Source organism: Octopus bimaculoides, chromosome 1 (genome assembly GCF_046866305.1).
Source record: "Octopus bimaculoides isolate indiv1 chromosome 1, ASM4686630v1, whole genome shotgun sequence".
NCBI classification, from domain to species: Eukaryota; Metazoa; Mollusca; class Cephalopoda; order Octopoda; family Octopodidae; genus Octopus; species Octopus bimaculoides.
The window spans coordinates 180099728-180123790 of NC_142928.1; the positions used below are offsets into that span (position 1 = coordinate 180099728).

Below are 24063 nucleotides of genomic sequence, written 5' to 3' on the forward strand. Positions count from 1 at the left end.
CACAACGCACTGCCCGACCTAGGCGTTGAAACCATAATCTTGCGATCGTGAGTGCAACATCCTAACCACTAGACCATGTGCCCTCATATATATATATATATATATTAATTTAATTTTAATTTTGATAAATTAAATTAAATTGAATTTTTACCTGTAAATTTGGATTTTTATCCCTAATATTATATATATATATATATATATATATATATATATATGTGTGTGTGTGTGTGTGTGTATGTCTGTGTTTGTCCCCTCTCCCCACTTGACAATCAGTGTTGGTTTGTTTATGTCCCTGTTACTTAGCAGTTCAGCTAAAGAGGCTGATACATAAGTACCTGTCTTTAAAATAAAAATTAGTGCTCGGGTTGATTCATTTGACTAAAATTCTAGAATGCGGTGCCCCAACATAGCAGCAGTCTAATGATTGAAACAAGTAAAAACTAAGAGTTAAAATATAGTTCAAGTTGATGTAGTTACCACACATTTCACTCTTCATCTTTGCAATTACTAAAGTTTTAAATGTGTTTTAATTTAGAATAAATAAGGCTTGATATATTGCTACTGTTGTTTTGTTTTGTTGTGTCCTTGTCAAAGTTATGTTACATTGGTGGTAATCACTCCAGCAGTAAACTAGTTGTTATTGTAGCCACATTTTGTCTGGAATGCAAATTGCATGTTTTGTAACCCCCCCCCCCAAAAAAAAAAATTGTCAAAAGAGAGGAAGTTTGGCAAGCTTGTATATTCTCAAATTGTAATTACCATGGAAAAGAACAATACTATTGGTCCTTTTCTGTTATTAATTTTTGACATTAAGGTTTCTCTCTATTTAGTTATTTTATTAGTTGTATATCATGAGGTTGGCAGATGACTAATTAATATAGTAACTGCTGTTCAGCAGAAAAGGGGTCAACTAATTGGGATATTAAGGTTAGGAAATTGCATTACTATTGCATATTGCTGTGCATATTTTTATTTTTTTCTCTTTTTTTTACAAGGCTCTAAACCACATTTCTTTTTTTCTCTTATACATACAGTTTAACTTTTTCTAATACTGCAATAATTCTAATCTTTGGTGATTACTGCTACCCTAGTTATCTTGTTGAAGCAGTTTTATCATAATTAATATTTCACACTCCTTTTATTGTGTGCTTGAATACTTTGGTTCTCTGCTGCTCCCTAGTAATCTAGTCATCAAAAAGCACTCACATCCTTCTTAAATAAAATTTATTATTTTCTAAAAGAATTTCACCTTACCTGTTGTCGTCGTCATCATCATCATCATCATCATCGTTTAACGTCCGCTTTCCATGCTAGCATGGGTTGGACGATTTGATTGAGGACTGGTGAACCAGATGGCTACACCAGGCTCCAATCTGATTTGGCAGAGTTTCTACGGCTGGATGCCCTTCCTAACGCCAACCACTCAGAGAGTGTAGTGGGTACTGACAACGGCCACGCTCAAAATGGTGTATTTTACGTGCCACTTGCACAGGAGCCAGTCCAGCGGTACTGGCAACAAACTTGCTCGAATGCAGCAAAATTATCATAAACCTACAACTCTTAAAAAAATTTCAACTATATGAGAATTAGAATTTTGATGAAGGACAACTTAGAACCATGAGAAAACAAAATACAAAAGGTTCATAGTCAATAAACATAGACACCCATAGTCAGCTGCTTAACAGATATCATTGTGGTTTTGACACTTGGGGAGTAACATTCAATCTGGCAGTATCAGCGGCATTAAAAACATTAGGCTACCTATATCTTCAATTTCTTTTCTGCTGCATATAACTAGTTTTTCATGTATACCCCTTCAATAAATACACATTGATTAAAATAAGTGCCAAACTTAAAAATAAAAATAATTATTGAGTTTGATATGCTTGACAAAACCCTTGAATTGAAGTGTCCTCAGCTTGGCTACAATCAAATAACTGGCAAATGACTAAATGAATAAAAATATATAAGTACCTTATTTTTATTCATTTATTAATGTTGTTATACTTGTAACAATTACTTCATGATATTTACAAATGTGTTTGACACAACTGCATCTTCAGTTACATCCTAACTCTTGCTTAGCCTTTACATATGTATTTTTATTAACACACTCACATACATGCTCATCCCCACATCAGACTGGAACCTGGTGCAGCTCTCTGGCTCACTGGTCCCAGTCAAAACATCTAATCTATGCTAGCATGGAAAGCAGACGTTAAATGATGATGACCATGAAGATGATGATGATGATTCATACATATATACACTAGAGCTTAGCATTTTTCTTTTCTTGTATTCTTGTATTTAAATACAATTTAAAACACTTCAAACAAATGCAGAGAGAGAGAGAGAGAGAGAGAGAGAGAGAGAGAGAGAGAGAGAGAGAGAGAGAGAGAGAGAGGAACTTACAAAGCAGTGACGTCACAAACTTTGCTGTCTTGATATTTTCCCCTTTTCTTTCCTTCATGTTTAACTCCTCATGGCCCTTTCAGTCTTTTGTTTTGTGCATTTCTTTTATCAGTTTTATTCACCCTCTCTCTTCATAGAATCCTTTGTTTTTATCTATCTCTACCTCCCTGTTCCCCACCACCCATGTTTTAGTGTCACATAATAGGTACACAGGTAGGAAGACATTTTTGTATTAGTATTTAGATATTATGCTAGTGTTAACCAATTAAAATCTCATTTTTTAAATTCATGTTGTCATGAATTTTAATTTATATTTTCATTTAAATGTTGTTAGCACTCCGTCACTTATGACGTCGAGGGTTCCAGTTGATCCGATCAACGGAACAGCCTGCTCGTGAAATTAACGTGCAAGTGGCTGAGCACTCCACAGACACGTACACCCTTAACGCAGTTCTCGGGGATATTCAGCGTGACACAGTGTGACAAAGCTGGCCCCTTTGAATTACAGGCACAACAGAAACAGGAAGTAAGAGTGAGAGAAAGTTGTGGTGAAAGAGTACAGCAGGGTTCGCCACCATCCCCTGCCGGAGCCTCGTGGAGCTTTAGGTGTTTACACTCAATAAGCACTCACAACGCCCGGTCTGGGAATCGAAACCGTGATCCTATGACTGCAAGTCTGCTGCCCTAACCACTGGGCCATTGCGCCTCCACTTTCATTTAAATATGGATAGTTTAAACACCAGCCAAACCAGTCAATTATGGATAGCTTAAAAACCAGCCAAACATACAGTTACTGGTTTGGCTGGTGTTTAACCCTTTCATTATCATAGTTCAATTGAAATTCACTGCTTTTGTTTTAATTTTGAAAATAAAGAAGAATTGAGTGAAATAATCCTTATCATTATTAAGCTAGTTTTTAGGACATTAATTAACATAAAATTTTGATGGAAAATTTTAACATAAATTACTTGAAAACAAAGTTCGTATGCTAAAACCAGAAGCGGTCTCAGGCAGGTTGATTTCAAGATGATTAAATATTCATTAAAGGGTTAATATATATTCAGTTCTGTCTGCTATAATTCCTTTTATTATCTTCATTAATATACTTTTAATACCTGTGTTCTTGAGTGCTGTACCATTATACTTGTATCAGTGGACACTGTTCATAAATGAAACCATCAGTAGTAACAGCTTCAGATATCTTCTTTGTCTGTCTCTCAGTTGTTCTACTTTGATTGAACTGGTATTTTCTGAACCATCACTTTCATACTTAGCAGATTATGCTAATAAATCATTCAGTATTATAAAACCTACTCTGAAAACATCTGCCTCCAATAGGATCAAAGGCAGAAAAGTGCTCCAGATATAATCTAAGCTGTCAATTAACCAATCTAACATAAGTTATTGTTGCCTGTTCCTTGTGTCTCATGTTGCTGTGAACTTGGAAATATAATCTTTTTTATGATTTTTCTGTTTATCACTTTGTCTGAAAGTTTTAATGCTTTTTCACATTAATGGATACTGTAAAAGTATGGCTGTGTGGTGAAGATTACCTTGTTATAGGGTTTTCAGTTTGATCACATTGCAGAATCCTGCAGGCCATTGGGAAATGTATTCTACTTTAGCCTTGGGTTGATCAAGGCTTTGTGAGTGAGATTTTGGAGATGGAAATTATATGAAGTTCTGTCGTACGTGTGTGTGTGTGTGCGCACATATATATGTGCATGTAAATATTTGTGTGTGTGTGTGCGTGTGTGTGTATATATATATAATAATATTAGGGACAAAATCCAAAATTACAGGTAAAAAACTCAATTAAAATCAATTTATAAAAGATTAAAATTAAATTGAGCCTTATAGATAAAGTATATATAAAATATATAGTTTTAGGGAAAATAACCAATTTTCAAGAACTCATCGATGAAAATCCACTATCACATATAGAAAAATTAATAATTAAAAGCACAATAAATGAGTATAATATAAAGTAAATATCTTAAGATAAATATAATATTATATTATATTTATCTTATGATATTTACTTTACTTTATATTATACTCATTTATTGTGCTTTTAATTATTAATTTTTCTATATGTGATAGTGGATTTTCATCGATGAGTTCTTGAAAATTGGTTATTTTCCCTAAAACTATATTATATATATATATATATATATATATATATATATATATATATATATATATATATAAAGGTAAAGACCCCCTTCAGTCATGAATGACCATTGCACCTAGAAAGTTCCCCTCTGAGGCAGAAGTCCAGGCAAGGTTGCTTATGCATGACCAGCAGTTGCCCATGCATACCAGCCTTCCCAATCTATGTCACTAATGTTATCCAAGGGAAAGGCAAAATCTGATACAACTTGGCACCAGTGATGTTGCAACTTATTTCTACAGCTAAGTGAACTGGAGCAACATAAAATAAAGCGTCTTGCTCAAGAACACAACACACAGCTCGGTCTGGGAATCGAACTCACTACCTCATGATTGTGAGCCCGATGCTCTAACCACTGAGCCATGTGCCTTTACATATGTGTGTGTGTGTAATGTATGTATGTATGTATGTATGTGTATATATTTGTGCATTTTATATATCTATATACATAAATGTGTAATGGTGACTGTCTGTGTGTGTGTATTTGGGGGTACTCTAACTCCTACCACACCGTCCAACCGATTTTAATGATTTTTGGCACATAGGTAGATCACATGTCCTGAAGTTCAAATAAGGCCGGAATTTTTTGAAAACTCGATAATGCTCAGTTGGTATCAATCTTTGTGAGCTCAGTCGGGCGTTTGAATGGAAATTCCCATAATGATGTTATTTTTCCTGTAACTTTTGCATTTTATGTCCGATTTTGATGAAAATCAATGAGTGAGTGAGGCTCATGACAGTGAATTGATGTCAGTATATGGCGTACATAAAAAATTGATAATTGCACCTGAGCAGTGATTTTATAAAATCAATAGGCTTTTTCTATGCAAATACCCATAAGGATTTAATTTTGGGCCATAACTTTTATATTTTTCATCCGATTTTAATGAAATTTGAGATTTAGGTAAATTTTGTAGTATGGTTAAGGTTTTAATTTAATTCCAGAGGAATTGGAAGGGCACAAGTGTGTAGCAGCTTTTTTCAGAGACTATCAATTTTAAGATATGTTACACGTGATTACAGTTCATGTCCATAAGCTGAATGTGGCATGTAGAGTTGACAAAAAAAATCGATAATTGCACGTGAGCAGGGGAATATTATTTCTTGCAATTGAACTACACTCTGATCAACCTAGGAATTATCGGGTACCTCTGCTAAAGTACCTTTAACATGATGTCATCCATAAGATTCAGACAGAGATTTCATCAAGCAACGGTTACAACGGCATAGGATTATCCTTAACACAGAAAACACGAACAATGCTGGGTACAACAGCTAGTATATAAATAAATCTTTTACAATTCCAGGATGGAAAGACAACTACTATTAATATCAAATCCAGGTGAAAGCCCACATTATCTTCAGACTGCTTGGTCTGTCCATGTTGCAAACATTTAATTTTCCAACAGGAATGCTCCATGCAACCTGAAAATAATCTGGCTTCTGATTAGATTTGAAATTAATAATAGTTGCCCTACCAACTTGAAATTGTAATATATTTGTAAGCCTACAATAGATTTGCCTTGTGTGTGTGTGTGTGTGTGTGTGTGTGTGTGTGTGTGTGTGTGTGTGTGTGTTTCCTCTGTCAGTATTTTTTTCCCTGATGTAAAAAAAGCAAAGGATGTAAACATTGGCAAGAAAGCAAAAAAGTGGTTGTTTTGAATAAAACTACAGTTTGTAGTATGTGTTCTACCAAATTGCCTGATAATCTCCTGTCAGTCTCAGTCCGATATGCAGAGATGATTGGCCTCCTGGAAACTTGCTTTTGTTCAGCAAATGCAATATAGGATGAAACAAAAATAAAAATAATTACATTGACATTAACTGATATATGATTGATAAATACTTCTGTTTCTTTAATGAATCCAAGTTACTTTTTAATGGTTGTTAAAAATTTTTGTATCTTTGATATGTATTGTGTGGTTATAATACAAGCTGTTATCAAAGGCAACTGTTTTCTCCATTAATTGATGGAATTTATTAATAGTGGTTAATCTCTGTTGAATTATTTCCTTTTCTTCTAAAACTAGGTACCAGACCCCAGTATGTTGATGTCATGAATCCTAATGCTACAGCCCAAACTGTTCCAGAGAATCTCTTCAATGTATTGCCTCCAACCTCTTCTGCAGCTCCAACTCAAAGTATTTTTGTCCCTCCCGGTAAGTAACAGAGCAGCATTTGTATAACTTAGCATACCAACCTTTTCAATGTTGCACAATCTTATATTAGCAAAATCTGAATAATTTTCAACATAAAGATGTTGTACATGGAATCTTTTTTTTGATACTGACAAATCAAAGCTTTAAAATGTTGATTTCTTTTGATTCCATACAAAGTGCCAGAGTTATCAGGAAAGGATTTTAGAATGCGTAGTATTTATGTTTTACTCAGTCCATATGGCTATAACTGACAATCAATAATGAATTTCTGATTTAGACCATTTAGTGTTTACTTATTCCTCTGTATTACTCTTCAACAACTTGGCTTTTACTCTACGGTATTTGCTTGGATCCTACCTCTCATTGAATGGCACTTTATTATTTTTGTTTTATCACAATTTGTGGCTAATAAAGTTGTTGATTACAAGTTTCTAATGCACCAGTCACTGTTTCTCTGCATTTTAGCAGTGAAGAGTGGCGAGGGAGTATCTGAATGCCTCATCCATAGCCATTGCAGACTCCTTGACAGCCCCTTTATCCTCAGGTTAAGCAAAAACATCTTCACCTTCCATAATGATAAGCGACAACTTGATAAGCTGATAACGTACACTGCTGTCGCTGACACTGTAAGACTGTCTGTAATGTGACAACGTCGGAAGTGAACACAACTCAAAACTGCAGAATTACACAATGCTGCTCAGCTAGCTGCTGCTGTGTCGACCTATCACGTCTTGTCATGTGTACACATAGTCAGCCAATGACATGCATGATGGACTCTTCGAGACATGCACACAACAGACAGGAACAAACGTATGAATTTTGTTTGCAGACTTAAAGTTAGTGGAAGCTATTAGTCTGCTAACAGTTTCCAAAGTTAGTGAATACTCTAATCTGCTAAATGCAAAGTTAGCTTTACTAGTTAGCTGTTAGCAGATTAGTGGAACTGTGCTTAGCACTGGTTACAAGCATTTGCATTGGGTCTCTAACTTGAGGATACCTTCCTCCCTCCTAATCTTGGAGACCTTAGAAAGGATCATAGACACTGCTTTCCTTTCTGTCTAAGAAATAAAAATGAAGTGGAAATATTGTGGAAATCATGAGTATTTTTATACTTCTCAGATTGAATTAAATTCTTCCAAGGGAAAGCAATAGGCCAACTTCTTATCCAAGGGAAATTTAATTTCTCATCAGCTTAATGTTATGAAAACTGAAACTTAAAGCACTTGCCTGATCCCATGGGCTTTTTAAAACTGATCAGTAATAGTTTGTAGCTTTATCTCAATTAGTGACCAATTTTTAGTATTTTGGACTTTCATTAATTCTTTTATTTAATAGGTACAAGTAATTTTAATGAAACAAATGCTTCCACTAACAACAGTCAAAATGAGACAACTAACCAACAAGAGTTATCAGAGGTAAGATAAAATATTTTCTTCTGTCTTAAAACTTCTGCCTTGCCACTTTGGTTATCCACTCCTTAAATTAAAAAAAAACAACAAAAAACCCCAAAACCAGCATAATCACATTAATTCTTTTTTTTTTATGTGTGTTTTGAGATTTAAATCTGTAGCTGCATATATAGGGAAGGGATTTATTGTAGTTTGATCACTAATTTCACCAAGAAAACATTTTTGGGCCTTTAAGTTGATGGTGAATATTTTCCTGAATTGCTACCATGTATTAACACACAGTTGATATTGGAAATTTATTAGCATCATTTTGAAAGAAATTTTTCTTTATGGCTTCCTTAGCTATCTTTTGTTTATTTTGAGCAGACATTAAAACTTGTTACTTCTCTTTAAGCTTAGATCATTGGTAATCATTGATCTAATAATATCAGTTGATGACTTAATTTTGTATTCTATGAAAAGTAACAGTCATATGATTCGTACAAAATGTTTACTTTGTAATGTGATTCAGATACTCTATTATTACTTGACAGTTTTAATTGCTGCTTAGAATTGCTCATCTATGTTAAAAAGACGGCTATATTTACTGTTTGAGAAGGTCATTACTATAAGCAATATTTTTTCCTAAGACAGCATATCAAAATGTAAAGAAAATATGTTTGCTATCTTTTGATTAAATTTCCATGTATGTTTGGATGCATGCATGCAATCATTGCCTCTATAGTGAGTTGATTCTGAGCTACTCTTGTTCTGCAATGTCCATCTTGGGTTTCATGAATGTTTTGCCCACTTAATTCCCATTCCAGCTGTCTAGATCCAGCTCTATGAGCTCCCTATCTCAAGAAGTGCAGCAGTTGACCCTCAAACAACAGGTAAACCTCTCCCAACCTCTCACTCCATCTGTTCACACCGACACCTATGTCATCTTTCTGTGCTTTGTAGATTTACTGATCAATCTTCTTCAGCTTTTTGTAGCAGTAGTTCAGCTTCGTACCCTTCTGTAACTGCAGCTTGTAATCCGTTGCATGTTCTCTACTGTGTTGTTCTAATGGATATGATGTTTCATGTATATTAATTGTTTGTGTATATGTCTGTGTATACATTTAACATGCACATGTTTAATACAAGATGAAACCTGATGATCATGTGTTCTTTCCCTTCTGTATTTGACTGTTAATCTTGCTTTAGCAGTTTCTCTTTCCAGTCATTATCTAACTCTTCTTATGTAGCACAGTACTGCTATAACAAGCGAGTACTAATTATTATCAACACTGCTATTAGTGCACTTCAATTTTCAAAATTTCAGTGAATAGTACTGTGCTTTATTCTAATATATATATATATTTTCCCCCAAATTTAAAAAATTTTCCAGTGAAAATATAGTTTCTTTAGTTTGGTTTATCTTCACTCCTATAAATAACCTATTTTATTTCCTTTAATAATTATGTAACTGTTTCAGGGTCTTATATTGAGTTATATTACTAAAGAAAATAAAAACTAAAAATAAAAAAAGGCAATTTTCATGAAAAGTTTTTGCTGAATATTTTCAACTACACATATTAAAAGACATCTCCAAAAACCTGTTATTCTATTTGTAGAATTACAGGACATTTGATATGTATTATAGGTATTGCATCTTTATATATTCTGATACACAAAAATGTTTGTATCTTCACTGAAATCTATCATGATATGATTTTTATATGATTTTTAGTTTTAAGCCTATATGTTTTTAGAGTTAGGCAATCAGTACCAGACCAGACATTTCTGCAGAACTTCACTTGTAAACTGAAGTATTTTTGGAAGTAGAGGTATTTTTAGTCATTTAGCTCTTTGAATATTTACAGGTTCCAGTTGTTTAAATTTGATTCTGAAATAGTAAATCTTAACTACATGGAAATGTTGAGTGAGGAAAAACTAATTTTTCATTTAATACAATCTTGGTTGATAGTATAAAGCACTTTTGAAACTCTGCAGTGAGTAGTTTGGTAGTGCTGCAATTATAAACAAATACAACCTGTTGATCTATTCTGTTGTTTGTTATTATTCATCCAGAAATGGCAGAGAGGAGCAAAAATCTAAAATATCTACTGAAAGCTTTTGCAATGGTGAGCAACTTGTAAATGTTTTCATTTGGTTTTGTATGTCAGATATGTGCAGTATATACCTTATTATTGGGCATGTAAATATATTAAAGTGCAACTGACTTTCAAAACAATAATAATGCTTTTTTTTTTGTATGTTTGGAAAATTATATTTCTAGAGTTACTGTTTCAATTTTGAAAGCTTTCTAACAGTTTTGATCTGTTTTCTAATTGGTCTATGTTTGTGTGTTTTCTTTAACTTTCCTACTTCCCATTATTCTAACATGTTATTAACATATTATGTTTAATAAATTTATTCTTGGTTTTGAAGTTGACTCTTTTTCTAATGTTGGCATAGCATACTCAACACTTAGAGAATATTATTGATATCTAAATGATGTATTATTTCTCACTTTAAATTGAAGTCCATCTTTTCTAGTTAAGCTTCCTCTCAGAACAGGGATGCATTATTATAATTATACTGTTGTGGTTATATATCTTTCTGTTTATAGTAGTTTATTTTACTGGATGTATAAGATGTAATGTTTACACAGACTTTTGATAGATATTCAGTTTCCTTAAACCTGCTAAGTTTGAATATTCTTCACAAATCAAATTTAATATTCAGTTGAATAGTTTTTTCTGTTGAATAAAAATAATTCTCCATTCTGTCAGAGGTTATTTTCAATCTCAGCATTTCTGAATACTAACAAATTTTTTGTTACTTTATGACCTAACTGATTGTATTTTTTGACCATTTCCTTAATACTAAATATTACTTGACGTTTTTCCCTTGAAAACCCAATTTTGATATGACTAAATTTACTAAGTATTAATACTTACAATCCTTATATAACACTCTGATGCATTTTGTGTATTAATTTTTATTGACATTATTTTGTACAATAATTTACAAACTGATACATTTAAAAATATTTAAAAAATAATTTTGTGATACGGTTTTGTTAATTTAATTTTTTCCTTGATCATTTACTAAAATGATGTATGCCATCATTTATTTTTTAAATATATTATTTGCATTGTAATATGTTTGTATTTTTTATATTGTTTTCACAGTAGCATGCCAAATATCTTGGATGTTGTGAGGATATACAATATGATGCATACTTTTCATTTTCATCATCATTGGGATATTTCCTATCAGATATTAATATTTCATGTATTCTTGGCTTTTTATGTCTGCCACTGTGTTGTAAACATTTCTTTAATGCATGTAAAACCAAACTAAAAATTAGGTTAGAGTGATATTTCGCAAGTATGGATTGGGTTTCTTAGGTTCCAGTCAGTCATTTTTAAATTCATTTATTACTAATTCATCTTCTTTTCAGTATTAACCCTTTTATTACTATATTTTTGTTGAAACACACTTCCTTTGATTCAATTAATTTGGAAATTAATGAATAATTTAGTAAAATAACTTTGTCATTAATATGCTAGCATTCGAAACATAAATTAAGAAGTAATTCGAATGAAAGGTTTTCATTCAGACCTCTTTTCACTCTTTAGCATCCACATTACTTAGTCAAATGTAATGCTTGTTTATTCACATTATTCTGATGTGTTGTCTCATAGCTTTGAGATTTTAATGATGTTGGGTGGGTGTGAGATGCCGGATTTTCCCAGTTGGAACATAAAACAGGTAGAATATTTAGGTTGAATATGGCCGGTTTAAATGCTAAAGGGTTAAAACAGGAAGTTTTTTATTGGGCATTTTTATGCAGGTTGGTATTAAAAAGGTTAATGGGGATTTTATGGATGGGTTCATGATAGTTCGTATTCCAATTGAGAGATTCATTGGAATTTATTAAATTGTCAGACTTGGTTTTTAATGTTATCAAATATATTTATGCTGTTTGGTACAGTGCATACATACATAGTCGTACATACATATTCACAAGCACACTTTTACTGCACTCCCTCACTGTTTCTTTTCAAAAAGTTTCACATCCAAGTTACTGTTCAACTACTTGAAGTATGTTGCTTATTGTGTCACACAGGAATGACGGTAGGTTGGGGGGAGTGGGGGGGGGGGGGTAAGAAGTCAGCAAAGGAGTAATGTGAGAAAGCACAAGATGTACTTAAGTACTTCACTTCTTTTCAGAGCCACTCACCAAGAACAGTTAGTGCCTCCCATTGCTGTTAGCATTCACAGTCATGAGTGATTGTTTTTAACTGGAGTTGGCAACAGCTACCCCTATCCTCTATTTCTTTAAAAAAAAAAAAAAAAAAAAATCTAAAAGCAATACAATAGAAGAAAAAGCTTGTGCAATTTAGATTAAAATTTTTTTTAACCTATATGACTAGAACTTTCTTATACCTCATAGAATTATGTAAACAAAGAGGTACCTGTATGGAGTGAGAGAAGAAACAAAGAGTGGCACTTGTGGTTTTTTTTTGTGTGTCTGTGTTGGGTCTTAGTATCGTAATTTTCCTGGTCATTCACGCTATTGAATATAGGTGTTGTAGTAATAATATAATTTATAGTATTAGGAGGAAAAGACATATGTGAAGCAAGAGATACTTGTTGCACTGGATTGGGTGAATCATTGCCTTTATTTCCTGAGTTCAAACCGCACTGAGGTCAATTTTGTCTTTCGTCTTTTCAGGGTTGATATAATAAAGTACTGGTCTTGTACAGAGGTTGATGTTATCAACTCCCATCTCTTCCAAAGATTGTTAGCCTTGTGTCAGAATTAGAAGTATTATCATCATTATTATTATTACTATTATTATTGAGAAGGCAACACGCAAGTAGAATCATTAGCATGCTGAATCATTAGCATGCTGAATTATTAGCATGCTTGAAGGCGACGAGCTGGCAGCAATGCTAGCACGCCGGGTGAATTGCTTAGCGGCATTTCGTCTGCCGTTACATTCTGAGTTCAAATTCCGCGGAGCTCAACTTTACCTTTCATCCTTTCGGGGTTGATAAATTAAGTACCAGTTATGCACTGGGGTCGATGTAATGGACTTAATCCCTTTGTCTGCCCTTGTTTGTCCCCTCTATGTTTAGCCCCTTGTGGGCAATAAAGAAATAAGAATCATTAGCATGCTGAACAAAATACTTGGTGGTATTTCATCTGTCTTTACATTCTGAGTTCAAATTCTGCTGAGGTTGACTTTCATCCTTTCGGGGTCAATAAGATAAGTACCAATTGAGCACTGGGGTCAATGTAATTGATTTACTTCCTCCTCTAAACATGCTGGCTTTGTGCCAAAATTTGAAACTATCATTACTTTGACATATTTCTCCATCGTAGTAGTTCAGTCATTTGAATGTGTCTGAGATATGATGAAGTAAAATTTCTTTATGATTTTCTTCACTGCCCATTACTTTCTTTTCTGAAAGTTAGTCTGGTTGAAAGTAACCACTGTGTTGACTCAATCACTTTTAGAATTACCATCTGTTGTATTATAGCAAGTTTTGTAATTGATGGCAGTTGCAACACAATTGCCAAAGAATTTCTTGAGGATATGCATTTTTAACCCTTTGTGAGAAGAGGATCTCATGAGACATAGCTCATCATCAGATGAACAGCTTTACTAAACAGCTTATGCATAGGTTATTTTCCTCAGGAAATTAGGTGTGCCATTCAGAGAGTCTTGCTGGCTGTAGACTGCCCATGACTGCTCTTTGGAAAACAAGGGTAGATAAGTTAGTTTTAGTTACACAAAGATTTTGGGAAAAGACATGTGGATGTGGCAATTTGGTACAAGTAAATGGAGTAAATTTGTCTGTGGTGCCATTTCTTGTTACACCAGAGAAGCATTTATTGTGGCAAAACCCCCCTTTCTGCTCTACCGTAGATACAGTTGTCTGTGTTTGTTTTCCTGTGTTGTTTTGTTCTGATTCATATGTTGTAAATTTAATGTATTGTAAATGTCTTTCATTGTTTTTGTTGTTTAACCACTGGTTGATATGCAAAGTATTAAATTTTTTTTAAAATACATATTTTCATCCTGTCAGTAACTCAGTGTCTTATGAAGAAACCGATATTATTACTGTGGTTGAAACTATACCATATTTCTTATAAAATTGTGCTTAAGGAGGAAATTATCACTCTTCCCTACTTATTGTCATCTTCATGGTGGATTGGCAAAATTGTTTGAGAAGTATACAAAATGCCTTGCAGTGTTTCTTCCATCCTGAGATCAAATTCCACCAGAGCCAACTTTGCCTTTCATCCTTTTTGGGTTGACAAAATAAAGCATCAGCCAAGTACTGGGGCTGAAGTAATTGACTGACCTTTTTCCATTAAAATTGCTGGCCTTGTGTTAAAATTTGAAGCTGCTATTATTGTTATTATTGTTGTTGTTATGTGAAGTGGTTGGCACCAGGAAGGGCATCCAACCATAGAAACCATGGTAAAGCAGACAGTGGCGCCCAGTGCAGTTCACTCCTATCAAATCATCCAACCCATGGCAGCATGAATAATGGATATTAAATGATGATGATGATGAGAGATCGACATATTCATAAGAGCCTTGAACAAAATGCTTTGTGGTATTTAGTTGTATCTCTTTTATGTTCTGAGTTCAAAATCATTGAGGAGTCATCTTTGTCTTTCCTTCTGCTAGGATTGATTAAATAAAGTACCAACGAAGCACTTGAATAGATTATAATCAACTGTTCCCTTAAAACTTGGAACCTTGTATCTGTGTATGAAATCTTTTTATACTATTATTGAAGAAAGGGACATGGATTTACAGAATTGTTATAGTATTAGGCAAAATGTCTTGCAGTATTTGTTCTATCTCTTTATATTTCGAGTTCAAATCCTGCTGAGGTCAACTTTGCCTTTTATCCTTCTGGGGGCCACTATATAAATGGCTCCTTCCTTACCATCGAATCTTAGTACTGTGCCTTTGTTAGAAATAATTATTATTAAGCTGGCAAAATCAGTAGGACATGATGAATGATGATGATAATAATAATAATAATAATAATAGTAATAATAATAATAATAATAATAATAATAATAATAATAATAAATTCTTACATAGGCATAAGACCAGGAATTTGGCATGAGTTAGTCATTTAAATAAGAGTACCAGTTCTTGACTGGTATTCTAATTTTACTGCCTAACATTCCCTTGTAAATATTTAGTTGTATATCCAGTCAAAATGAGTCATTGTTTTAAAATAATAATTATTAGCATTTTAAAGATGATTTTCAAAAATTATGTTAATGGGTCAGTCAACAATATTTCTTCTTTTGAAAGGATTTAGTAAAATAAGTTCCACTAATATATACATATTCCAATTCATTTGACCAATATCTTTTACTTGGAAAATTGGCTTTATGCCTTGTTAAATGAATTATCATCATCATCATCATTACTATTTTCATCATTATCATTAACAGTATTATTCTGGCAGTAGAATAGTGGGTTGGTAGAATTGTTAGAGTGTTGGACAAAAATGCATTGCAGTATTTATTCTACTCCTTTACATTCTGGGTTCAGATTCCATTGAAATCAACCTTGCCTTTCATCCTCCCAGGGTCATTATAAAAAGGTACCAGTCAAGTACTTGGTTTGATTTAACCAACTAATCCCTTCTCACCAAATTTCTGGCCTTTTTCCTCTGTCAGAAATTCTTCTGGCTGTAAGTTGCCTTTAATCTGAATTGCAAGAAGTTACTTGACTTAAATTTTAGGAGAAAATGTCCCAAATTTCCTGGTGCATCATTTTCAGACAAATGTAAGAAATAATATTGGTTTCAAATTTTGGCACAAGGCCAACACGTTTGGGGGATGGGGGAAAATTGATTCCATTGACTCCAGTGCTCAACTTATTTTATCTATCCTGAAAGGATGAAAGGCAAAGCTGACTTCCACAGAATCTGAACTCAGATCCTAAAGGCATATGAAATGCTGCTAAGCATTTTGTCTGGCATGCTAACTGTTCTGCCAGCTTGCTGGCTTAAGTAAGAAATACTATGAAATGCAGTAGTAATACGAAAAGCAAAAATCAACTCTAGTAGTACTTGATTCTTAGTTTTAATATAATGGGAATCATCTTTGCTGTACATTGGTCTGGGATTTCTAAAATATACTGGAGCTAACCAAATTAACACTCAATGTACTGAGTTAAAGAAGAAAAATAAATAAATAATTGTTATTGTTAATGGTGTCATTTTACTAAGAATATTTTTCCTGTTAATATGTATTAAGTTATAAATGCAAATAAAAGACAACTGCACTTATGTTGTTTGTAATTGTTGAAAACTGAAATAAATAAATAAATAAATGTAATGATAAACTCCTAATGAATCTGTTCAGTAGTCTTACCACCTGTTAGTGTTTCTTGTGAAGAGAATTGTTAAGTAATTGTTGTGTGTGTTCCACTGGCTATATAGATGAAGGATGAGGATGCTTCCTACCAGTCCCCCTTTGTTCCCTGGTCGACACAGCAGAAGATTTATGAAAGCATTGTGCAGTTCACAAAGTCACCTTCATCTCCTGACCAATACCAGGTTTCTTGTTTTAAATTTTTAAACGACAAATTTTTGCACTGATGGAACTGGGTGCTAATACGTCACTCTAGCTAAAAGCTTCGAAGAGGTCAGAGTTGTTAGATCCAAATGGTGCCTAAACAAATCTCTTGAAAGAAATGCTAACTTACTTTGTTAATCCTGCTTTTAAAATTAAGATTGACTGAGACATTTTCAGAACACACTTTCAGAGGTGCTTGGTTAAATCACTATGCACATGATTTAGGACTTTGCAATTAACTAAGATGTAGCCAATCCACTGGTAAATCCAAATAGCTTTATGCCACATTTAAGTGTGTGTATGTGTGTGTGTGTGTGAGAGAGAGAGAGAGAGAAAGAGAAGGAGAGAGTTTTTATTTGCTGTTGCAATGTCACAAATGCACTTAAATTTCTTACTGATTTATATTATTTCCCTTATAAAATAACGATTTAAAGAAAAAACAAAAATAGTTATGTTATTTGCTTTTGGTTTCAAGATTAGTCCTTTTTGAACTGTTTAGTCACAAAGCACTTTAAATTTACTTCCAAATTACCTTCCTTCACTGCTTTCTGAAATAGTTAAAAAAAAAAAAAATGTACATGTTTATATTTTTGGTTTCTCCCCTAGCCAGTTCTGCCTTGAATAAACCTGTTCAATGGAGTTAGATAACCAAATCAAAATCTTTGTTGGGGTTTCTAGCCATAATTATCCCATCTTTGTTTGGTATACTTTTTTCAAGATTTAGGGAATTAGAGTATGAAATTTAAACTATGAAGGTAGTTTCTTCAGAGAAGTTTAGTTTGTTATACTGAGCATATTGAGTAGTTATGCAGGTGTTGTTCACTTGCTGTTTAACCCCAGGTCAGCTCTGGTCATGCATATTAAGAGTGACCATTCCATCTTCATAGACATATTTTATCTCAAGCTACACTCTCATACATGTTCTTTTTTGATAGTTGGTAGAGTGTGTTTGGGGGATTTAGTTGCTATTTTTAGCATGTCAATCGACCAAAGAGACATTCACTTATTGTTGTGTCATGTAGCACTATTGAATAAAAGTTATATCTTTATTCTTTAAACCTTAAGTTGTTTAGCCTGTAAGGGCCTCCTAGAAGTCTTTCAAAATTGTATTGAACCCAGAAAAATATGGAAATTTGAACTTAGTAATAACTACATAACTGTAGCTTTTAGATGAACTTTAGTAGAAAAGTGTTAGTAGCATCATGTTAATAGTTTTTTTTGTGTTACTGTTCACATTATGTTTTGATCTATATTTTCTGATTATATCTAAATGACATATTTCTACATCTATACATATCGTATAAATATAAGTAATAATGTTGATATCCACTGTCAAACATAAAGGTTTGCAAGCTGAATATCCCTAGCCTAAGGATATATTTGTTAAAATATTGTACCTAAAGATGATTGCAGACCAAGTAATAGTATACGTAGTCAAAGCAATGAAGAATTCCTTCTACTCTAATAGCAATTTTTCTCAATGTTTTCAGATATTTTCTTGTAATTAGATAAATATACTTAAAGATCCTTTCTGAAAAACTATTTCAGGGGTTATATATTGCCAGGTGTTAAATAAATTTTAGGATGTGTGTGAGGCATTAAGACAGAGCAAGAGAGCCCCTATTACCTTAGGGGGTAATAGAGCCCCTATTGGTTAAAGTCTGTGTGTGTGTGTGTGTGTGTGTGTGAGATGGAGAAAGATAGTATAACTACTATTGGTTGAATGTTTGGTATGCTATTAGGTTATGTGTTAGCACAAGGTACATTAACTCTTTTTTTGTTTTGTAGCTGAAAATAGCTACTATTCCTACATCACAGCTGAGGATCTGCTCTCACAATTCATGCACATTTTATTTTCAGACTAAGCACTACTTTCGGCATCGTAGAGAAAATAGTTATAAAGCACTATTTACTGTATTGCACTTGTCAAATGGTGTTGATATAAACTGCTACTTCACAAATTGAGAAAGAGTTGTCCCCACCAGTAAAATGACAGTAGTTAGATAGTCAATGGTTAGGAGAAATAAAAGGACACTTAAAAGAAACAAGTCACAGCATAATGAAATATGTGTTAATGCTAATCTCCTAATCCATTTCTTGTTAGAAAAAAAGATTTGAGTGCAGGATCAATGTTAGGATATTTATGATGTTTTCAAATCCCTATTGTTTTTTTTTTCCTTTCAATTCTTGTAATAAAAATTCAAGGAAGAGGTATATAATTTGTACTGGTTGACTTTAGGGTTAGGGTTGACTTTAGATTAAAAAAGAAAGTATTGTTATTGCTTTGGCACTTGCTTAGATTAATAATTTGTTTTAAAAAAAAATGCTATAGATATGCTGTATTTGTACTGCTGTTTGGTTAGTTTTTGCATCTGTAACCAAAGTGATATTGGTGTTACACACATACACAAACATTCAGACATGTATATCCATACATATATATGTGTTTTATATAGGTGTAGGCTTGTAAATGTATCTTTTACAACTTTTGTTTTTTGTTTCTTTTCAGGCTGTACCAGTTTCTTCTGATTCTACCAACCAAACACCATCTGGTAGACCAATGCTATTTAACCCTGCATCTTTCCAGAAACAGTCTCAACCCACAGCAGCAACTGGTGCTGGCTCTCGGTTGTCACAGCGTCGGATCTATCCAAAATAATGATGGCTAATAGATAATTACAGCAGAAACCAAAACAAGACCCAAATCTGTTCAATGGATATGGAAGTAACGACAATTTCTCTAAAGAGGAATAATGATTCCTTGCACACATACTTCAGTGAATACATTTTGATTCAGTCACTGAAAAATCCTCATGTTAATGAACTGAAATGAAAGCCAAATATACACATGCATAAATTCGGAACCCTTCCCCCAACCACCACTAAACCTGTCTAAAAAGATTTTAATGTGTTTGTGTGTGTGTGTATATATATATATATATATATATATATATATATATAAATATATTTATGTATCTGTGTGAGTGTATGTATGTATGTATGTATGTATGTATATATATATATATATATATATACATACATATTCAAACATACACACACACATACACTCATACATATATGTATGCTTGTATATGTATGTGTGTGTATAAATATGTATATGTTCATATATATATATATATATATAATATATATATATATATATATATATAAATGTATGTATGATATAGATGTATATATGTTTGTATTCAAGGGTGTGTGTGTGTGTGTATATATATATATATATATACACACATGCACACATGTACACACACATATATATATATATGTACAGAAGCACACACATACATATATATATTAATATGTATACACATATAAACAATATTTTATGAAAATATTTTGTATTTTATTGCTTAATTATGTATACTAATTAATATTATCTCAACAATTTTTTTTCACACACACACACACACACACACACACACACACACACTCGGCTGGGCATACACAGACACACACACATGCATACACATCAATATCAAGGAATGTTGTGTAGCAAATGAAGGAGAGAGTCTTAAGATACGGATTCTGCTCACCGGTGTTGGACATGGCAGTTAGTTGTCTGTTTTGAATGTCACTGGCAGAATGTGATATTACTGTTGTATTTAATGATGTAATCCTGAGTGCACACACACATATACACATGCACATGTACACCACATCCATGTAAAGGGATATACACATAAACACACACACACACACACCCATTAGTGTATTTTGGCTGCAACTTTCATACATCTGCTATTGAAAAGACAACAATAGTTGACAAGTTAAATATTTGAACTTTTTTCAAAACTCTGATATTCTTTTTGCTTTTAGATTTAAAAAAAAAAAAAAAAGAACTAAGGCTTTCAAACTGGAAATGTTTCTAAATTTCCAAGAGTTATTTTTTTTTTTTTTTTTAAACCTGTTGTTCTAGAATTAAGCAAAAGTTCTACACAACAGAAGTGAAAAGCTAAAGCCGGAAATGACTGCATATGGTTGTATATGCCATGTTCTGATGTGTTGTGAACAATATGTTTTGTTAAACCATTGTGTCTTGGAGCCTCATGGCATGTATGTATAGAGAGACAATTATTAATTTAAAGGCAGTCAGTATTCATCGTTGCCAATTGGTTTGGCTGATAAGAGCTGAAGTTTTAAAACTTAGGTGGATGACTCCAACAGCCGTCATTAATTTTGAAGCCCGGTCAGGAAAGCCTCATCCTATGTATCTGAATCAAGACCTGTGTCTGACTATTGGAAAAACTCAATATTTAATTTGCCAACCAGATCTATAGTTGTTTATTTTTTTTCCAACACTACACACACACACATACATACACACACACACACACACACAAACATATACATACATATAAATATATATATTTATTCACATCCTCCTGTTGTAGTCGTGTCTATAGTCTGAGGTTAAAAAAACAATTCTCCTCGTGATTGTCATGCACTTCCTACAACATTTTACTAATAATGTATAAAAGAATCTTCATAAAGATGAAACCCAACCAATTCTGTATAAAAAATTCCAATAAATGTAATTGTAAAAATATTGTTGGAAGATGTTTGATGATACTGTGTTGCTTATTGATTTTTATGAACATTGTTAATATTATGTAATGTTATCCAGGTTAGCTGTTGTTCAGTTTTTAAATCTGTTATGATAATCTTCTTTTAAGATGGTATGTAATATAGGTGCAGGAGTGGCTGTGTGGTAAGTAGCTTGCTTACCAACCACATAGTTCCGGGTTCAGTCCCACTGCGTGGCATCTTGGGCAAGTGCCTTCTACTATAGCCTCGGGCCGACCAAAGCCTTGTGAGTGGATTTGGTAGACGGAAACTGAAAGAAGCCCGTCGTATATATGTATATACATATATATACTTTATTTAAAAGCAGCAGAAATATAACAAAAGACTGTTACTCTGAGTTTCACATTCCCGTTCATCGGACAGTTTCTAACAAAACTGTCCGATGAACGGGAACGTGAAACTCAGAGTAACAGTCTTTTGTTATATTTCTGCTGCTTTTAAATAAAGCATATTACTCTACCTCTGGTATTTGAGTACTCTTTTTTCCACCTTGTTGCACATTTTATGTGCTTACTCCGGTACATATATGTGTGTGTGTGTGTGTGTGTGTGTGTGTGTATGTGTGTGTATGTATCTGTGTTTGTCTCCCCAACATCACTTGACAACCGATGCTGGTGTGTTTACGTCCCCGTAACTCAGTGGTTTGACAAAAGAGACCGATAGAATAAGTACTGAGTAAGGTATTATCAGGATCTTGGAGACTCCTGATGAAGCAGGACATCAAAGTGGAGTTTTCCTTGTCTCTATATCTGAAGCAATGCATAGGCCACAAAACCCATATACTATTACCACCGGGTGTTGTAAGGATGGCCATATAGACCGCAGCTTTCAAGAGGGAGAATCCAATCAGTGGACACTGGGTAGGTTTTTGACAGTTGCAGGTATGAGTGTGGGATGGAGATTGCGTGGAAGCATGTTAGTGTTTATTATAAAGTACATTGTTAGAATCGATGTTATCTAAACTTTAGTTGCTGACCTTAATATTACGGGAATTAAAAAGCTTATGGTATTTACGGGTTCTATGGAACAGTTAATTTACATTGTTTTATAATAAATTTAAACATTGGGAGAAGATGATACCTGTTTTGAGGAGAATACCGTTCATAAAACTAACTGCAGTATGTGACCTATTTTATTACCCTTGAAGAGATGAAAGAGATAAGATAAATGTTTGCAGCCACATTTTAATTAAGATCGTAGAGTAATAAACAAAATACCGGCGCTTTATTCTGACAGCTGCTATCCTGAGTTTTGTAACCAATGTTATAATTAAGAATCATTTATTATTTGTCATACCTATGCATATTTGTCATACCTGTACGCATCACTTTTAATTTTAGTTTTATAATGAAGCAATTAAAATATAACTCCCCTACTACTGTCAGTCACACAGACGTATAACTCACAGCTGTCAAGTTTTTTGAATTGAGCAATGTAAGGGGCCTTGTATTGTTTTTCTTCTTTAAGCATATATTTCCAGTTTCTTTGCATGCTGAAACTTGATTTGGTTGACCAAAGATTTGTGAGTGAAATTTGAAAAGACTAAGATTTTTGTCTGAATTTCAGAACAGAGGAATTATCACCATCATATATTAATATATTCAACTTGTGTCCTCATCTTTGTTGTTGTAGTCAATGTCTCGGCCGTTGTACCCTTTGGTCTTCTTTAGTTGCCTGACGTATTCGGTAACATTCTCGAAATTTCGAACCGAACCTTTTATTAAATCCACGATGATAGATTATTCTCGTTCCATTCTCTGTATCAGAGGTTACTCCTATTATTTTTCAATTCTTTTCCTATTTGTGATGTAGAGACAAGCTCTAGAGAAGGCCAAGCCTCTCAAATTGTACATCACAGGAGGGAGAAAAAAGAAAACGCATATCAAAAACTGCAGAGTGATACCAGTATCACAATACTACCAACAAGGACAAAGCTTCAATGGTGTGCATAAACTGGAATACTCAAATTGATAAGTCTAAGCTGGGGACGGTAGATACAGCAAATTTAAGAAAGACCCAACCTTAATAAATGAAAGAAAGCTGTCATACATTACTGAAAAAAAGTATTCCACTGAGACCTAAAGTTATTTGTCGATGTGTAACATGTCATTCGCTGAGTAGATTCTTTACAAATACAATCAACTCACTAACAGGTAAGTCTCGATCTTAAATAAAGTTTTGCCTGCTTCGTGGATATAATTGAAGATGCTCCCGTTCATAGTAAGCGAATGGGAAATTTGAACGCGGTAAGGCCATCGACTTTTTTACAGACAGTAAGTGGTGACTGAAATACACACCAGCAGGAGATGATCAGAACGAGAAAAAAAAAACCCTTCACAGTTGCAACTACCCTGGAAGTATTGCGTTAAATTCACAGAATAGCGATATATGGGTCGATAATGTTGAATCGAAAAACTGTCACAAGCAGTATTTCAAAGCAGGGCCATCTTTTAGGGGGTGTGTCTCCTGAACAAAACAAACGTCTACCAAAAGAGATCATGTTGAAGAATTGTGAGTATTCTATCTCATGCAGTTCATGCGGAACGAGCAAGTGACATCACAAACAAGAGAACAGCTAATAGGAAAATATCTCTGCTATGGACTACAGAATGAGAACAATTTACTCCTGTAGTATTAATAAAAGGTACGTTCGAAATTCTGAGAGCATTACTGAATACGACAGGCATCTGAAATAGGGCGGAG

General features: G+C 33.5%; 1 protein-coding gene across 33 annotated transcripts in view; it reads left to right on the top strand.

Moving 5' to 3' along the window:
• The window catches only part of LOC106868398 (uncharacterized), a 133713-nt gene extending 114003 nt beyond the window's left edge, over nucleotides 1–19710 (top strand). For 17 of the 33 annotated variants that reach the window (XM_089363102.1, XM_089363136.1, XM_089363112.1 and 14 more), the window contains 5 exons: nucleotides 6616–6744; nucleotides 8080–8159; nucleotides 8960–9025; nucleotides 16620–16736; nucleotides 19265–19557. In XM_089363102.1, coding sequence (XP_089219228.1) covers nucleotides 6616–6744; nucleotides 8080–8159; nucleotides 8960–9025; nucleotides 16620–16736; nucleotides 19265–19414 — 542 coding nt within the window. In that variant the 3' untranslated portion in view covers nucleotides 19415–19557. Of the gene's footprint in view, nucleotides 1–6615; nucleotides 6745–8079; nucleotides 8160–8959; nucleotides 9026–10208; nucleotides 10262–16619; nucleotides 16737–19264 lie in introns of all 33 variants that reach the window. The other 16 variants (XM_089363171.1, XM_089363175.1, XM_089363244.1 and 13 more) reach the window with 10 other exon arrangements.
• The last annotated feature ends 4353 nt before the right edge of the window (nucleotides 19711–24063 follow it).